At 40.4% G+C, this 17,044-nt stretch overlaps 1 protein-coding gene across 1 annotated transcript; it reads left to right on the plus strand.

Moving 5' to 3' along the window:
• The first annotated feature begins 1,508 nt into the window (after positions 1–1,508).
• On the plus strand, positions 1,509–16,324 carry RRAGC (Ras related GTP binding C). Its single transcript, XM_004425985.2, has 7 exons — positions 1,509–1,813; positions 3,535–3,738; positions 4,735–4,934; positions 7,494–7,608; positions 8,847–8,989; positions 10,734–10,882; positions 14,786–16,324. Exons 1-7 carry the CDS (start codon positions 1,577–1,579, stop codon positions 14,935–14,937), a joined length of 1,200 nt encoding a protein of 399 aa, XP_004426042.1. The 5' UTR covers positions 1,509–1,576; the 3' UTR covers positions 14,938–16,324.
• The last annotated feature ends 720 nt before the right edge of the window (positions 16,325–17,044 follow it).

The following is a 17,044-nucleotide window of genomic DNA, read 5'->3' on the forward strand; positions in this document are numbered from 1 at the left end:
GTGGAAGAGAGAAGACTTATGGGTAATGAAGACTGCAATCTAATATTTGAAGGGCTGTCAGGAAAAAGATGAAGACCACTCCTGTGTTGTTCCATTATAAGCTCCAGTGAGTGTGATTTTTGGTCTGAATAGGAGACTTGTACACAAAGTTTTACCACAGTGGAATTGGCTGCCTTTTGAGATAGTGAACTCTCTTCTCTTAGAACTATTAAAGTGTATGCTGCCTATCAGAGACGCTGTAAAGTGCATTTACACTTTAGGTGAAAGGTTGGACTAGACCTCTAAGGATGTCTTACCTTTAACGTCTAGATTCCAACATAACCAAGCCCCACACCTGCATGATCATGCTTTCCCTTCATAATCAAGAAGTTACTTTCCTTGGAAGACCAGTACCACCACTCCCGCTTTAAGAGGATCCTCTTTTGTCAAATTTCCAGTTCTAAAGCCTGACTATCAAAGGTGAAAATTCCTCTAGCTTTCTGAAAGGTATTTGGTGACAAGCGTTTGCTTTGGTTTGTTTTCATTATTCATTCCTTTGGTCCCTGATCTGAAGGAGGTCACAGAAGCAGCAATGTTCTACGGGGGAGAGGGGACGATGGAATTACTGGAGAAGCAGACTTTTGCCTGGTGGGAAGGAGGGGAAATTGAGTCATGTTGAAGTGGCAGCAGTATCCACTGTCAGCGATCTGCTGAAGGAAGAGGCTAAGGTGTTCTGGTCTGGTTGCATTTGCCTTCCTATCAGGGCCCAGCTACCCTGCTAAAACGAACTGTATCACTCACACCCAGGACTCTGCGTTGGTTGAGGCTTTGCCCTCACTCTGGCTGGCTCCTCCTCCAGACCTTGGCATAGCCCAACCATATCCATCCATCTAGACCTGCTCAGACGCCAGCTCCTTAGAGACTTTCTCATTCCCCCAACTCCCGAGCATTTTTCTATATACCTTTGACCTTCCCACTTAGTATCTTGTACTGAAGCTACTTACGCAGAGGTTCGATCTCTATTAATCTTCGAGCAACTTGAGGGCAGGCAGGGTCCGAGTTGGTTCCAGTTTTGTTCCAGTTTTGTGCCTCTTGTGCCCCCAGGACATCGCGGGCATCAATAAATATTGGTTGGACGACTACAATTGTAGTAGAACAATTCTCCCACATGGCCGGAGAGCATCTCCCATTGCGATGGCCTCTGCCGCTCCAAAGAAGACAGGGGACCGGTGAAGAGCGAGGCGCGTGGCTGAGTAGGACCGAGGTGCGGGCTGGGGCTGAGAGCAGAAGGCTCCGCCGGGCCGGGCCACCCTCCTCGTGACTCCTCCTCCCCCCTCCACGGCTCGGAGTCAGGTGATTCTGGGCACGTGACGGGCACCACCTACCCTGCTGCTTCCGAGTGGCAGCTCGGGCGGCCAATGAGCGGCCGGGCCTCGGCGCGGAGCCTATGAGAGCCGGGCTCCGGGGGGCGGGCCCACGGCGGTGGCGGCTGCCGGGGGGGGGCGGCGGCGGCGGCGGCGGACTGGGGAGGCGGCGGCCTGGCTTGGCCTGGCCTGGCCTGGCCTGTCAGGGCGCGGGCGGCGGCGGCTCCAGCACCATGTCCCTGCAGTACGGGGCGGAGGAGACGCCCCTCGCCGGCAGTTACGGCGCGGCGGATTCGTTCCCCAAGGACTTCGGCTACGGCGTGGAGGAGGAGGAAGAGGAGGCGGCAGCCGCAGGCGGCGGGGTTGGGGCGGGGGCCGGCGGAGGCTGTGGCCCGGGGGGCGCTGACAGCTCCAAGCCGAGGATTCTGCTCATGGGGCTCCGGCGCAGCGGCAAGTCCTCCATCCAGAAGGTGAGTGGGGCCGGGCCGGGTCCCTCCGCCCCTCCCCCGCGCTCCCCGGGGGCTCGGGTGGCCGCCGGGCGGGGGAGGCCCCGAGGAGGGCGGCGGCTGGGGCTGGCCGGCAAGGCTGACCCCCCGCGCTTTCTCCTCTCCGCTGGGGAGCAGAGCCCCGGGCGCGGCCCGCGCGAGGACCCCAGCTCTGAGTCCACGCCCAAGTCAGCCAAGGCCGTGGGTCCCCGAAGGCGAAACCGGCTGGAGGGAGGCAGGTGCCGTGGCGCCGCCCGGGACCTCCGCCTCCTGGGACCCAGCCCCTGTGCCATTTCCGAAACTGAGACATCCTCCCCAATTCTCACTTGGAGCACTTCATGGACTCCCTCCCCTGCTGCGCCCTTCTTGTCTGTTCCTCTCACTTCAGGTGACCTGAGTTTGCAGGGCTTCCCAGGTGAGCCCCGGGGAGCAGCGTCAGGAAGGGTTGTGACTAAGTCACTAACCATTTTACTGCTCGCTCTTGTTACTTGTACGAAGGAGACTTTACCACTGTTGGGAATTGGGGGCTATTAGTCCACCTATTTTGGTACTTGTGGCCTGGTGAGTATAATTACTGGTGATATGCCCCCTGCACGTGTGTGGTTAGAGAATCTTCTGAGACCTGGAGAATATTTGCAGACCTAGGTCAGTCCAGTTGTTTTCACTTGGGGTCTGTCAGGAACGAGTGGAGGGCTATACACTTTCTAGTAAGGGGGAAATGGAGGCAAGGTTCACCTCCTCCGTCAGCCACCCCCGTTACACACTCTGTGAGCTGGTACTAAAATGCCAGATATCCAGTCTTTCGCCGTTTCTACTCTGTTGCAAAAGTCTGTCCAAAATAAATCTCGGTGTGATGTTTTGTAGACTTGATGTTTTTAAAAGCAGCCTTCTTCCGAATTTATAGGATTAGTGTGTTTTATCTTACTTTTCACCTGTACAGCAAAATTTGAGTACATTTATGGTAGGTTTTTAGCAAACGAATTTTAATTCTCGCTTGTTACTCACTGATTAAACCTTGGGAGTAACTATCCATGTTTCTCTTCTAGAAAGTAACAGTGAGAGGCAAATTAGTTTTATGTTACAGTTGTATGGACTGTGATTGCTGTGATTCTTAACAATTGCTTTTACCATTTCTTTTCTCATGGGAGCTGTCTTTTCTCTGTGAACTCCCATTCTCCCCTCCACCCCTATATTTCACTTTCTACCTGGTACACATAATTTCTATCTTTGTTTTATTTCTTCCACAAGACTGCAAACTCAGTGAGTCGGGGTCCAGTCAGTTTCATTTCTAATTATTCCTCAGAACCTGATGTAGGCATTCCAATAAGTTTTCAATGAACAAAACTTCTTAAACTTTAGCTATAAGCTTTCATAATCTTAAAGCAGGTTTTTGCAGAATTAATACAATGGAGCAGAAAAAAAATCGAGCTGAGAGTGTGTGCTCCTGCTAGTATTGAGTGTGGTACAGAGAAAATAGCAGAAAAGTTTCAGTTCCAAAATAGGCTTAATGGAAAGTAATTTGGTGTCTTCTGTTTTGTCAGAAGTAAAAGGATAGCGAGTATCAATGGATACACCATTCACTTTTTGCCTCTTTTAAAATTTTTGCTATAAGATCAAATTCTTTAAATTATGTTAATGTAAGGCGGAATTTTGAATTTTAAATACAAAGTGAAATAGTCATAGAATTGTATTCTTTCTTTTAACAGGTGGTGTTTCATAAAATGTCACCCAACGAGACCCTCTTTTTGGAAAGTACCAACAAGATTTATAAAGATGACATTTCCAATAGCTCCTTTGTGAATTTCCAGATTTGGGATTTTCCTGGGCAAATGGACTTTTTTGACCCAACTTTTGACTACGAGATGATCTTCAGGGGAACAGGAGCATTGATATATGTCATTGATGCACAGGTAGTTAGGAATAATGGTGTTTACTTCTCTGGTGGCTAAAGATGTAGAAATGAAGGAAAGTTGTTTATCGTCTTTTGTCATGTGCTTCTCGCAGCTTATTTCTTTGCCAGTAGATTCCCTACCAGTATAAGAGATGCAACTGCAGAGGTGCTTTGGGAGCAGGCATGCATGCCATTGTGCAAGTACACAGTATCAGATGGTCAGGAGATAGAGTTTATATCCTTGAGTTCTAGTTAATGAGCAGCTTTCCACTTTTATTTGCTTATAGTAGATATTGCTGTACTTAACTATTATAATAGTGATGTCGCTCACTGAAAAGATCTCATCAGTGCCCATAATATAAGGAGGAATATGAGAATTGAGTCAATAGATACTAAAGTGAATCGTTTCCTTAATTGTCTAAATTGAGTTTAGCCCAGTGAGCATTTATTGAGGGCCTGGCATGTGGCAGGCACTCAGATGAATGGAACATGTTCCTTTCCTGAAGCAGCTTACTTTTTCTAAGCTTAAACATTAGTTAGGAATGCTTTCTGAGTGACAGGCTCTGTAATGGGTGCTTTCATATACATGGTGTGATTTAATTTATTCTTCACAATACTGTGAGGGTAGGTACTGTAATTCCAATTTTTTGGATGAGTAAATTGAGATCACAGGGTTTAAGTAACCTGCTTAAAGTCACACATCTAATAAATGGCAGAGCTGGGATTACTTTAAAAAAATTCTATTGGGAAGAAATGTCCATTTCATTTTTCCTTTCCTTATATTATCAGTATTAAAAATTATAAGTATTAACTTGGTAATTGAATTTTTTTATCTTGAGAGATTGAAGATCTAGTTAGTGGTATAAATTAATGTATTTGAATGTTTGAATATTTATGAATAATTAGGATAATATATTTTCTGTGGTTGGGGAAAGAGGTGGTTTGAGGCTTTCTTAATTCATTACTTGACTTTTGTAAGATTTCTCTTTAAAAAATATTTTGTTCTGACTTACAGGATGACTACATGGAGGCTTTAACAAGACTTCACATTACTGTTTCTAAAGCCTACAAAGTTAACCCAGACATGAATTTTGAGGTTTTTATTCACAAAGTTGATGGTCTGTCTGATGATCACAAAATAGAAACACAGAGGGACATTCATCAAAGGGCCAATGATGACCTTGCAGATGCTGGGCTAGAAAAACTCCACCTTAGGTAACAACATGTGTGTTTGGTATGAGAGCCCTGAAAAATGTGTAAATGTATTCCCATCTCTGTCATTACAAACACGTAGCTTTCTGTTACCCTTCCCAAATCTATAATGTTTTTGATCTCCTCTGTTGAATTCAAGCAGTTTTGGGAGCCTGATGTTATTGAGAAGTTACTTTCCCCTTTTTTTGTGTTTTCCTGGAGGTTGAAGTCATGTGAAGTGTTTCCGTTGGTGCGTTTACAAATTCATCTTGAGAGACTGAAGTCAGGCTGTTTCCTCATGGCATAAATCTGCTTTGAGACTCCCCTCTCTTGGTTTCATCATTATTTTTCTTCTTCTTGCCTCAGTTCAAGGAATCTCTGTCACATTTGTTGTAGAACTCTATAGCTTGAGTCTTCACAGTATCTCTCTTAGTAGGAACAGCCTTTTAAAGAGGGTACACTTTCAAGTCTGGACTCTATTCTTGTTTGTGTTTTCTAAAACACTTTATACTTTTATGAATCTAAAGTTTGAGTTAGGTGAGTTTATCCTATAAATCTGCTTAGGGCTGCTATTGAGTTTAAAGAAGTGCTGATTCATAGTTAAATATTAAGAAATGATTATTAGAGAACACCTACTAGATAGGATTGATGATTTGTGTGCTTGTGTTCTAAAAGTGTGTGAGGAATATTTCCTGCATCTTAGGTTTTTCTGGTGGTATAGGTAATGAGTAATAAAAAGTACCCAAGAAAGTGTTCTCTTGCTGATATAAACAGCTTAAAGGGGAAGCAGGGGAGAGACAAAGCGTAGCTATTTCCTTATCCCTGGTCTGTTACAGTGACTTCCCTATAGGCTCAAGCCAACCCTTGTCCTTACCCCTATTAGGCCCTAGGGCCTCAGGCTTCAAGATCTTTCAATTATGCTGCTAGGAAACTATTTCGAAAAGTCTCATTGACTCTAGGTTGCCTGGATTAAAAATTGTAAGTGTTCATAAGTAATTCGTGCTTAAAAAATTTCAGCAATATTTGTAAGAAAAAGTGAAAGTGCCTCCCCATAAAATTCCTCAATCTTATTTTTTGGGAAGCCACTATGAATAATGGCTTTTAAGCCATGATTGTCCTGTGTTTCCCGGTGCCCATGGGAATCCTCCTGATCCTCTTTGTCTGTGTCCCTTTCCAGGGCATCTCGCCCCAGGGGTGCACACCGTTCCTTTCCCCAGTTCCCTCAGGGGCCCTAGGCCTTGTTAACCTCAGCAGAATTTTGCATCAAAGCTGTTATTAATTACTGGCAGGCCTATGGATGAGGCTCTACTTTATTTCCAGTTTCCAGAAACTTAGCTTACTAAAATGCCCTGTGCCTTGGAAGTTGTCCCTGTCCCCATCCACCTCCAAGTCTCACATTCCCTGCAGGACTTTCTTACATTGCTAACCTTTTGCCTTTTAGAGGAAACATGAAAATAACCCTTTGTCCTTAGTGCCTGTGGGGGAGTCATCTTGGCCTCACCTGTTCCATTGCTCTAACATCTAGGTTAGAGCCCCATCTTGCGTAGGGTTAGGTTCTTGGGTCAGCTCTTTGAAAGTATCTTTAAATTACTTCTAAAGTGTGATATACACAGTTCCATGTCTCTGACTTTGTAATAGATACTTATAAGTGTATCATGGACACAACTATATAATGAAGGGTATACTTCTTGAGCGAAAAAGCACGTAGAATTGTCCACACTGTTTAAATTGTTAAAGGCCTGTCTCTCTCTCAAATATGTGTTTTGTTAAATCTAGATATTTTGCTTCTCCACTGTATATCCTTTTAGGCCTGTAGATTCCTGTTTCATTCTCTATAAGGCCCCAGCTCCCACCCTCCTTAATATGCTATTTACATAAATTCTAAGCACCACTTTTATTCATTTGTTTATTCAAAAAATATTTATGAGGTCTGTTCAGGACAGTGGGATTGCAGCTATAAGCAAGACTGACGAAGTCTCTGTCCTCATAGAGCTTACATTCTGATGAATGAGACAGCTCAAAAGCACTTATAAATAAATGTATAGTGTAATTTTAAGTACTTACCACTGCTGTGAAAAAGAACAAATTAGGGGAAAGGGGTATAAAGCAACGGGTACAGGAGTATTATTTTAGGTAGGAGGGTCAGGAAGGAACTTTTTGAGGAGGTGACATTTTAATAGAGACCTGAATTATATTCTTATTTAATAAATGTCAGCTATCTCCTTTGAGCTTTCTCTTGGCCTTTATTTTGGTTTTTGTCAGTTATGGGCTTAAGAAACCAAGCTTTTGGATCAGATTACAAAGACTTAGGTGAATATTCAAGTTTCTGCGTCTGAAAATACTTTCCTAGCTACCACCTCAATTGCCCTCTGTGTAAATGCAATAAAGGGATAGATAACTACAAGCCAGGTGGGGAAACTGCGTTTGTCATCTTAAACGATGGGGATGGTGGAGAAGATAAAGAGGCTTCATTTGAATTTACTGAAATCAAATGTTAAGAAACTTAAAATTTTATGTATTATGATAATTGTCATCCAGCTTAAGATATTTTTCAAATTAATCAAACTGTGTTGTGTTTTTCAGCTTTTATTTGACTAGTATCTATGACCATTCAATATTTGAAGCCTTTAGTAAGGTGGTGCAGAAACTCATTCCACAACTGCCGACCTTGGAAAACCTATTAAATATCTTTATATCAGTAAGTGAGCTAGTTAATTCACTATAGTTTCTGATTCCATTTTCGTTGAATGTATGTGTTACCAGATTCTCCAAAAAATGACTTGAATTAGTCTGAATCAAGCTGAAAGACTGATGATACACATAACATGTAAAATAAATAGTAAGAACAATAAAAAAACAGCTTGAGTTATTTTCTGAATTCTTTCCTTAGTACTCACCCTTTTTGTCTTAAAATGAACTGATGAAAAATTTCCTCATGCTTTTTTTTTTTTTTTTTTTTGGTGAGGAAGATTGGCCATGAGCTAACATCCGCTGCCAGTCTTCCTCTTTTTGCATGAGGAAGATTAGCCCTGAGCTAACATCTATGCCCATCTTTTTCTATTTTCTGTGTGGGACACTGCCACAGCATGGCTTGATGAGTGGTGCGTAGGTGCACACCTGGGATCTGAATCCTCGAACCCTGGGCTATCGAAGCAGAGTGCACGAACTTATCCACCACGCCACTGGGCTGGCCCCCTCTCATGCTTTTTTAATTAAAAAATATCTTCATGATGTCTGTTTCCTGAAGGAAGAGTAGTAACTGGAAAAGACTGGGTTTTGGGAATTTGACTCAGTTTAATCTCCGCCTTATTGGAGATCACATTGAAAAATTGACCTTTTCCTTTCCTTGCTAACTGTAATCTTAGTATTATATTTCCTATTCTGATTTTGAGGATTCAACTTAATAAAAAAGGATATCTTTCCAATAAATTTAGCATTCAGCCATTATATTTTCCAAACATTATTTTGAAGGACTCAGTGTGTAGTGATCCCCAATTCTTTTGGGCTTTTGGGTTCTGCTAAATGTTGACATCAAATAAATTCATGTTTTGCTAATTGCCATGTAAAGCCTTTCTGGTAGCAAGCTCATTTAAATCAGAGATTGATTATTTTAACAAGGAAGGATTATTGAAAATGTAGCGTGGCTTGACTTTTGAAGGGTTTTTTTGTTAATTTTTTTTGGTGGTATCTTAGAAAATAATTTAAGAAGGAGGAGGAAGGAAAAAACACATTTGACTGTGCAATTATGTCAGTAAATCAGAGCAGAAAAATTATTCTACTTTTATTCTTCGTCTCAGTCAAGTACTGTGTGCTTTTTTGGTATTGGGTTGTGTAATTAAAAATGTCCTTTAATGTTAATAATTCAATTCTTTGATAAGTTTACAAATTGTGATTCTTAAAAAAAACTGAACACTTCCCCCGTTTTGTTTTTCCAAGAATTCAGGTATTGAAAAAGCTTTTCTCTTCGATGTTGTCAGCAAAATCTACATTGCAACAGACAGTTCTCCTGTGGATATGCAGTCTTATGAACTTTGCTGTGACATGATTGATGTTGTAATTGATGTGTCTTGTATATATGGGTAAGTTATATACATATTTCTGCAAGATCTCAGACAGGTGGAAAAGTACCAGTTCGATTTGTCAGGGGGATTAATTCCTGAGACCTCTAGCAAGTACTGGGTGAAGTGGAATTGTTCTGACCATAGTACTTCACTTTGGAGTGTGATTTCCTCGGTAGGTGGGCTGCTGGGTCTTATGCCTCAGAGAGGATGGGTAAGAGTAGTTGAAAAAGTGTGACTAATGCCAGGCTTATTTATCACTGAAAGTTTCTCCTGCCATTATTTGGGGGGTTTGCACTGTGTCTTCTCAGTACTGGGACTTAGCTAGATCAAAACACTAGATTAATTTGTTTAAAACATTCTGAATACAACAAAGTAAGTACTGGTTCCTAATTTAACTTCAGGCTTTGTGGAATGAGGGATCCTTAGTCTTTCAGAGAGCTAAGAAAAAGAGAAATCAGAATTTTGGATGTCAGAAGGGTTTATACATTTAAAAATTTTACCCCTATGTCTAAGTTTCCAAAATTAATCTCTAAAATGTAAACTCTTCCATTATGTAAATTCATCAGACTCTATACAGAAATTTATAAAAGCCAGCAAAGAAGTGATTTTGTAGAATAGTCTAGAGGACGACGAGTGAAAACTTGGGAGAATTACTGGTATTTCAAAAGCCAATAACCTCTGTTGCCTCTAATAGCCCTGAGTCCCCTCGTATATTAACATCAGCATTCCCAAGGCACTTTCTGAGGCGGTGATGTTACCTTTGCTTTCTGATACCTGTGTCCTTGCTCTCTTGTTCCTCTCGGCTCCACCTGGTCTAAACTCCTCTTCCGTCTCTTTGTCCCCACCCTTCGCCTTGGTCTCTCCAGCAGTCTCTGGGGAGAATGCGTTTGTCTCACTTGTTCTTTACTGGTCTTCCATTTCTATTTTTTACTCTTGTGATTACATGCTCTCCTTTGCTTTAATTCTTTCCATAATGAAATGAGATGTTGTCTGTTATATTATTGAGTAAAGTTTCGTGTTCCCATTCCTAATTTTAAAAATGGGTGAATAGAACATTTGCTTTTTCTTTAAAACAAATCAAAATTTTATGAACCAATTTTTTTGTAATTTAAAAAATCAAATTTAGTGATAAAGTTTATTTTCAGTATAAGGTACATTGTAAAATACATTATAAAGTACATTATAAAAAAGAAGAAAAAATGTCCACCATCTCATTATTCTTAGCACAATCTATGTGTGCAATTTGGTGTGCTTTATTATAGTTTAAATTGCTTCTCACTTGACTCGATTTACATTTTTTTGACAGAGGACTACTTAATTCTGACAATCTAGTTGAATAAACGAAATAGCTTTCAGACTCTTTAGGGCTGACTTTGCAAGCATCAGGATTCCACAGTATCTTTGATAGACCATATTTATTTTAGTTTTTATAGTTACTCCTTTTTCACTAATGGCAGATTTTAGGTTCTTCTTTATTTGCAGACTGTGTCAGTGTAGTTTAGTATGATGGAATATTTGAAGTCTCCTGTATTCCCTGCATCCTCGGTAAACAAGATGGAGGTGTGAATGCGTGGAATACTGCCTCAAAGTCTGGGAACCTTGGGCCTAAGTGACAACTTCTGTTCCAATATATTGAAGCCAGTATTCTTTCTCAAGAGACATTTCAGGAAACTGGGTGGAAAGACTTGTCATTGTGCAAATTAAATGTGACAAAATACCTAGTTGGGGAACGTATAATGAACAGTACTTTCTTTTAAAACAGGTTAAAAGAAGATGGAAGTGGAAGTGCTTATGACAAAGAATCTATGGCAATTATCAAGCTGAATAATACGACTGTCCTCTATTTAAAGGAAGTGACTAAATTTTTGGCACTGGTGTGCATTCTTAGGGAAGAAAGTTTTGAACGAAAAGGTAATGGCATTTTAAAAATCTGTTTTTATGTTAAATTCTTTGTCATAATTTCTTAGCTTCTTGAAAATAATATTGCAATGTTAGACGATTATCAGCTCAAACTACTTTTGTGCCTTCGCTTCCATAGATAGTCAAGACTTTATCCTTCCTTCTTTTGATCTTTTATTTTAAATCAAGTTTTTAATTCCAGTCTTGCTTATTTCGGATCCTTTTGTTACCTGTCTAACTGCCTGCACTTTGCCTTCCACCTGAGTCAGTCTACTGAGATTATACTTGAGAGGTTACCAGGTTGCCTTCTTGCTGCGTTCAGGGCCTTTTCTCATTCTTTAGCCTTTTCAGCCTTCTGAAGCGTGTGACCCTGTCACTCCCTCCTTGTCTTGAAGCTTTCTTCTGTCTCTGTTTCCCTAAAGCAGAACCCTCTGGGTTATTTTATGTATCTGTTTCTCTGACCCCCTGTCCTGTTTCTTTTCATTTTCTCAGTTCTGAGTGTTCTTCTGAGCCAAGTCTTGCTCCTTGCTTCCTCACTTATCCTCCTGGTCAGCTCATTCAATCCATGGCCTCAGTTAATCTTCTCTATGTGGTCAACTGAAAGATTCACATCTCCAGCTCTGACTTGGGTTGTATTTTAATCCCATGTTTGGTGCTATTAGTAAGACATCTTCACTTAAATTTTTGGTTGTTATCTTGTCCATGGTGTCAAAAAACGATGAATATTTTTCTCTTTTTTTCATGACCCTCCTGCTACCCTCCTTCTGTTTCTAGTTATGCCATCTTTCTGGTGTCAAAGCTTAGATATCTTGTCGTCAGGTAATCGTGTGGTGTTATTGCTGAAGGGGGCCCTTGCAGATCATTTCACAGAAGGCATTCTGTGTTCTCCTTTTTCCATCCTTTTCCTGAGTTGTTTACATTGAATTTTCACCAAATCTTGTTTCTTTGAACTGTTTCCTGGGTTTCCTTTCTGTTTGCACTGTCAGTGACTCCAGTCCAGGTCCTGGTCCCTCCAGGCCTGTGATGCTGCAGTAACCTCCTACTTGAGGCTGTGCATTCAATGTATATATTGTGGGCTTAATATGTATCATTTTTTATTCCAGAGCAGATTAGTCTTGAGAAAATTAGTTTTATCATATTATTTAACTGTTCAAGGATCTGTAATACTCTCTGTTATTCACTGCAACAAGTCCCCACTCTTCTGCCTGAGTTTTTAATATTAATATTGAATGCATTAATATTGTTTAATTAATGTTGTTAATGAAATATTTCAGATATACAAAATTTTTTGGATAAAACAAAAATGTATGTATTCACCTTTGAGCTTAAGAACTGAAACGTGGCAAATACATATTTGTCTTCTGTGTCTTTTGTGTGTTTCTCAAATGAAACCCTCTCTTTTGCACTATGTTGAATGTATATAGTTTTATTTTTCATATGCATGATTTATTCTTCATCTCTATCCTTAAACAATATAGAGTATTGTGTATCTCTGTAAATGACTTCAAAATGTAAATAGTCTTCTGCAACTTGCTTGTTTCTCTTCATTCAAGATTGTTTTTGAGATTTATCCATATTGATAACTTATAGCTGTAGTTCATTCATTTTCCACAATTTATTTTCTTGTTGCTGGACATTTAGATTATTTTTAAGATTATAAATAGTTTTGCAACAAAAGCTCATGAATAAGTTTGCCTTTGCATATACAGAGAATTTCTCTAGAGTATGTATTTAGGAGTGGAATTTATAGAGGACATACATCTTCAGCTTTATTAGACATTACCAAATTGCTCTTCAAAGTAGCTTTACCATTTTCACCTCTGGCAGTACTGTGTGGGAGTTCTTCTTACTTCATGTCCTTGATAACGCTTGAAATTGTTACTGTTTAATTATTGTCAATCTGGTAGGTGTGAAATGGTATCTCATTAGGTTCTAATTTTTACTTCTTTAATTACTAGTTAGGGCAAGCATCTTTTTCATGGCAAGTACCTTTTTATGCTGCTCAGGTTTCTTCTTTGGTAATTTAGTTGTTCCTATACCTGTATCATTTTTGTACTTCTTAGGAGTTCTTTATTTTTCTCCATCCTAATCTTTAAAATTAAAAAAAAATTTAGGTTATGGAAATTTTCAAATATACACAAAAGTAGACCATCACAGTGACTGTCTGTGTACCCGTCTCTCTGCTTCAACAGTCATCTACAGATGGTCAGTCTTGTTTCCTGTATATCCTCCCCCCAACTAAATTATCATTTCCTTTTTAAAACCTTTTGTTGTAGAAACTGTCAGACATAAAAAAGAGAAAGTAATATAATGAACCCCTTTTTATCTGTCTCCCAGATTCAACAATTATCAAAATCATAGCCAGTCTTATTTAATCTGTGTACCTCTTGCCCTACTGGATTATTTTGAAGCAAATCCCTGATATCAAATCATTTTGTCTATACACTTCAGTAGGTATTTCTAGGAGGTAGTGCTCATTATAAAACATAACAATAGTACCATTAATAAAAGTTAAAAAATTAACAATGGTTTTATAATATCAAGTATCTGGCCAGTGTTCAGGTTTCCCTTATTGTCAATTTTATTTTACCGTTTGCACAGAAGTCAATTTTAATGTAGTTGAACTTATCAAAACTTTTCTTGTATTGCTTTTTTTCCCCCCGAGTCTGAAGGACTTTCTTAATTTGGCTCTAACTTACTTAGACTTGATTCCCAGTACTTCCTACCAAGAATTCTCTGCCCCTGTCTCTAGTCAGACCAGTTTCTTTCCTGTCTTCCACCTGTGCTGTGTTCTCATTGCCAGCTCCCTGCTGCTGTTTTGTAATTTTGTTCCTTTTTCCTGCCTAATTAAATCTTGCCGGTACCCCCAGAGTTCTACCTCGTCCCTAAAGCTTTTTTGGCCGCTTTTGCCCTGCACTTGCCTCTCCTCCTTTGGACTTGTTCACATTTGTAGTCAATTTGACACCAGATTGTTTTGATTTGTTTCTTGTGTGTTGTCTTTATGTTCTAGTATCCTGAAGGGCATAGGTGCTTCTCTTTCTGCTCTGCTATTCTTAGCACTAGCTTCTTTTCTCAAGGTCACCTCATGGTCCAGAATGGCTCCTGGAGCTCCATCCATTCTATCCATATTCCAGACATTAAGGAGGAACAGGGGTGGTGAGGCAAGAATATATCCTCTTCATTTTAAGAAGACTTCACACAAGTCCCACACACTGCCACTTACCTCAGTGGCCAGAATTGGTCATTTGGCCATACATAACTGCAAGGAAGACTGGGAAAAAGTAATGTTGTAGCTGAGCACCAATGTGCTCATCCAAAATTGGGGTTCTGTTTCTTGGGAAAAATGGATATTTGGTAGGCAACTATCCATTTCTGTCACAAAGCAGAACCGTTTGTTTGACCACAATCTTATATGGAAGCCAGTTTGTGAAACAGATGAATGAGGAGCTGCCCTGCCTGAGAGAGAGAGGGGCGCAGGCTGCCTGAGGCTCTGCCTGAGGCTCTGCCTGATGCGCCTTGCTGGTACCTTGCAACCCTAGGGCTCTGCTGAGCAGTGTGCCAAACTCTTAGTGTAGCTGTTCCCTTCAGCTCTTCATTGGCCGCCCCAAAGACTTGTAAAAGGAAAAGCTTGATAATTCGGAAAGTATTTTGCTTTTACTTTAGATTTCATTGTAAATTTTCTTAGCAAATTTACCTTCCTGATTGCTTTATTTATTTACCCTGTCAACTCCCAGGCCCCAGAGGTAACCAGTGTTAACAATTTGGGCATATGCTGTATCCTGCCTAGAGAATTCCTCAACTGGATGTATGTTTTTTAATACATATCAATTATTTTTTTCTGTCACCAAATGTTTTCTAGTAGATAATTTCACAGATGACATTCAGGAGGCCTGATCTTCTTTTTCTCTCTTGCAGGTTTAATAGACTACAACTTCCACTGTTTTCGAAAAGCTATTCATGAGGTTTTTGAGGTGGGTGTGACTTCTCACAGGAGCTGTGGTCATCAGACCAGTGCCCCCAGCCTGAAAGCGTTGACACACAACGGCACGCCGCGGAACGCCATCTAGCCTGAACTCCAGCGGTCGGGGCTCTGTGCCAGCTTACTCTTCACTCCAGGGTCAGATGCCACGTGCTACAGGACATGGGAGTTGCCGCTTGTGGGAATCTGGTGCCTGTCCCACGAGAGACCAGGGGTAGAGTTTCTCATTTGGATGAAAACCCCTTCAACCAGTGGTGTGCAACTGAAGCTACTATTTCTTTTTTAAAAAAATGGCAAAAAAGAATTCTAGAGACCACAGAACTCAAGTGTGTCTTTCTCCTCGTGGGGTCCTACTTTAAGTAGTTGGGCTGTTTTGGACCTGGAGATAACGTCACATACCCATCCTTACCAGGGAATGTTGCTGTCAATTACCAGTTGAAAATACTAGAAAGAACTGAATTTTTATATGCTTCACTTAGGTTTTCATTTGGGTAGTCTCTAAAAGTCCTGCCTTGCTTAAGTTCTAACACTGCCTCTCAGATTTCAATTTTGGACATTGCACACCTAAGACCTTTTAAATGCGTTTGCTTGCTAACTCAGAAGACACATGGTCTGACTGCAGCAAAGGACATTCCTGTATTTGTTACTGAAGAAATGAGGAAATTTTATGCTGCATCAGGTCGAGAGCAAGGCTCAACAGTGGCTGCTGCATTAGTTCCCTTGGAAGTGTTGAGGGAAAAACTTTAAAACAGAAGAAAATTTTTGCACCTGTGTTTTGGGTACCAGATATCTGGGTTCTTTCTCCTACATTAGATAAATGATCATGATCGGTGTAACAAAGGGAATTAAAAAAAATTTTTTTCCCCACAAGCTCCTCCTCCTAGGGGAGAAACTCATTATGTCATTGAAATATTTACTTCCCTTTTCTTTCAACTTGATGCCAGCTGCTACATGCCTTTTATTCTAAGCTCTAGATTCTTTAAGAATTGCGGTTTTGTTGACCATGAATGACCCTAAGGCACTGGTGGACTGTCCACTGGGAGTGGGAGAGAGAGCACATGGTGCCACAACATGTGTTGTTAAACATACTTGGTCTCCAGTAGTCTGACACCAAGTGTCAACTGTGGTACTTTTCTTTGCCCAGGATATTAATTCATAATTGTTTCTTTTTGTTGATGGTTGATACCCTTTCCATTGATTTAAACTTACACATCATTTTTACTTCACATGCCCAGTAGTCATATATTCCAAAGCCACTGGACCACTTGAGTACATAAGTGCCACTGTTTAATGAAATATGTATATTCAGGTCTGTAAACCTAACAGTGTGACTTGGAGTGCTTCCTGCAGATGATTCTGACTGTTGAGTATTTACATGGACCATGGTGATATCCAAAAGAAAAATGCTTTTATATTTATAGATTATTTCATTGAACTATATAAAATGGGTATCAATAAATGTATTTACTCCAAAATTAGTTTTTTATTTGCCTAAGATGTGAGAGGGTGGGATGGTGGAACATTGGGTTGTCCCCGTCTGTCCTTTTATCATCCATTTCCTTTTCTTTTGCTGCCTCATATGGTTAACGTGCCTTATGTTTCAGGACTTCAAGTTCTGTCCTGATGCAGGGATTTCATGCCGTGTGTCCAGATGTCTCTCCTGGCCCGTTTCTGCTTAGGGTGGGAGATCTAGGCTCAGGTGAACATGGTTTTTTGATTGTAGTGTTTCATGCCAACGAATCTCACTCATCGTGGGGAATATCCAGGACCTGACATAATTGATATATCCACGCTAGGAAGGAGTAAGGAGATGAAATAAGTAGAACACCATATAAAAAATTTTGTACCCATTCCAGCTTGTTGTTCCCTTTTTCCAGTTCCTTATTGACCCTTAAATGTCAGTTATGCTTATATAGTTAGGTTGGGTCTGAACTGGTTGTAGTAAAGAATACATTAGTTTATGGAGGGGATGGAGGGAGGTAGAGGTTGAAAGATCTTTAATTTCATGATTGGAATACTTTAGAAGTTCAGTTTTAAAACTTTGAAATGGAAATCACAGAAACAGATTAAAAAAAAAACTTAAAATACTATCTAATTCGTTATCCTTTCTCAAATTATGGAAACTGAGGTCTAGAGGAGTAAAGAACCTTACCTAGGGTGGTAGATGGGTTGACCGTATAACTTAAACTCCAAAT

The sequence above is a fragment of the Ceratotherium simum genome, chromosome 22 (assembly GCF_057802395.1).
Source record: "Ceratotherium simum simum isolate JZ-2026a chromosome 22, ASM5780239v1, whole genome shotgun sequence".
NCBI lineage: Eukaryota > Metazoa > Chordata > Mammalia > Perissodactyla > Rhinocerotidae > Ceratotherium > Ceratotherium simum.

Excerpts from the sequence above, each read along its gene's own strand:
- RRAGC (XM_004425985.2), top strand. The coding sequence starts at position 1,577 with ATGTCCCTGCAGTACGGGGCGGAGGAGACGCCCCTCGCCGGCAGTTAC. Across the intron at positions 4,935-7,493 it reads CTAGAAAAACTCCACCTTAG|CTTTTATTTGACTAGTATCT; the intron begins GTAACAACATGT and ends TGTGTTTTTCAG. Across the intron at positions 7,609-8,846 it reads TATTAAATATCTTTATATCA|AATTCAGGTATTGAAAAAGC; the intron begins GTAAGTGAGCTA and ends TGTTTTTCCAAG.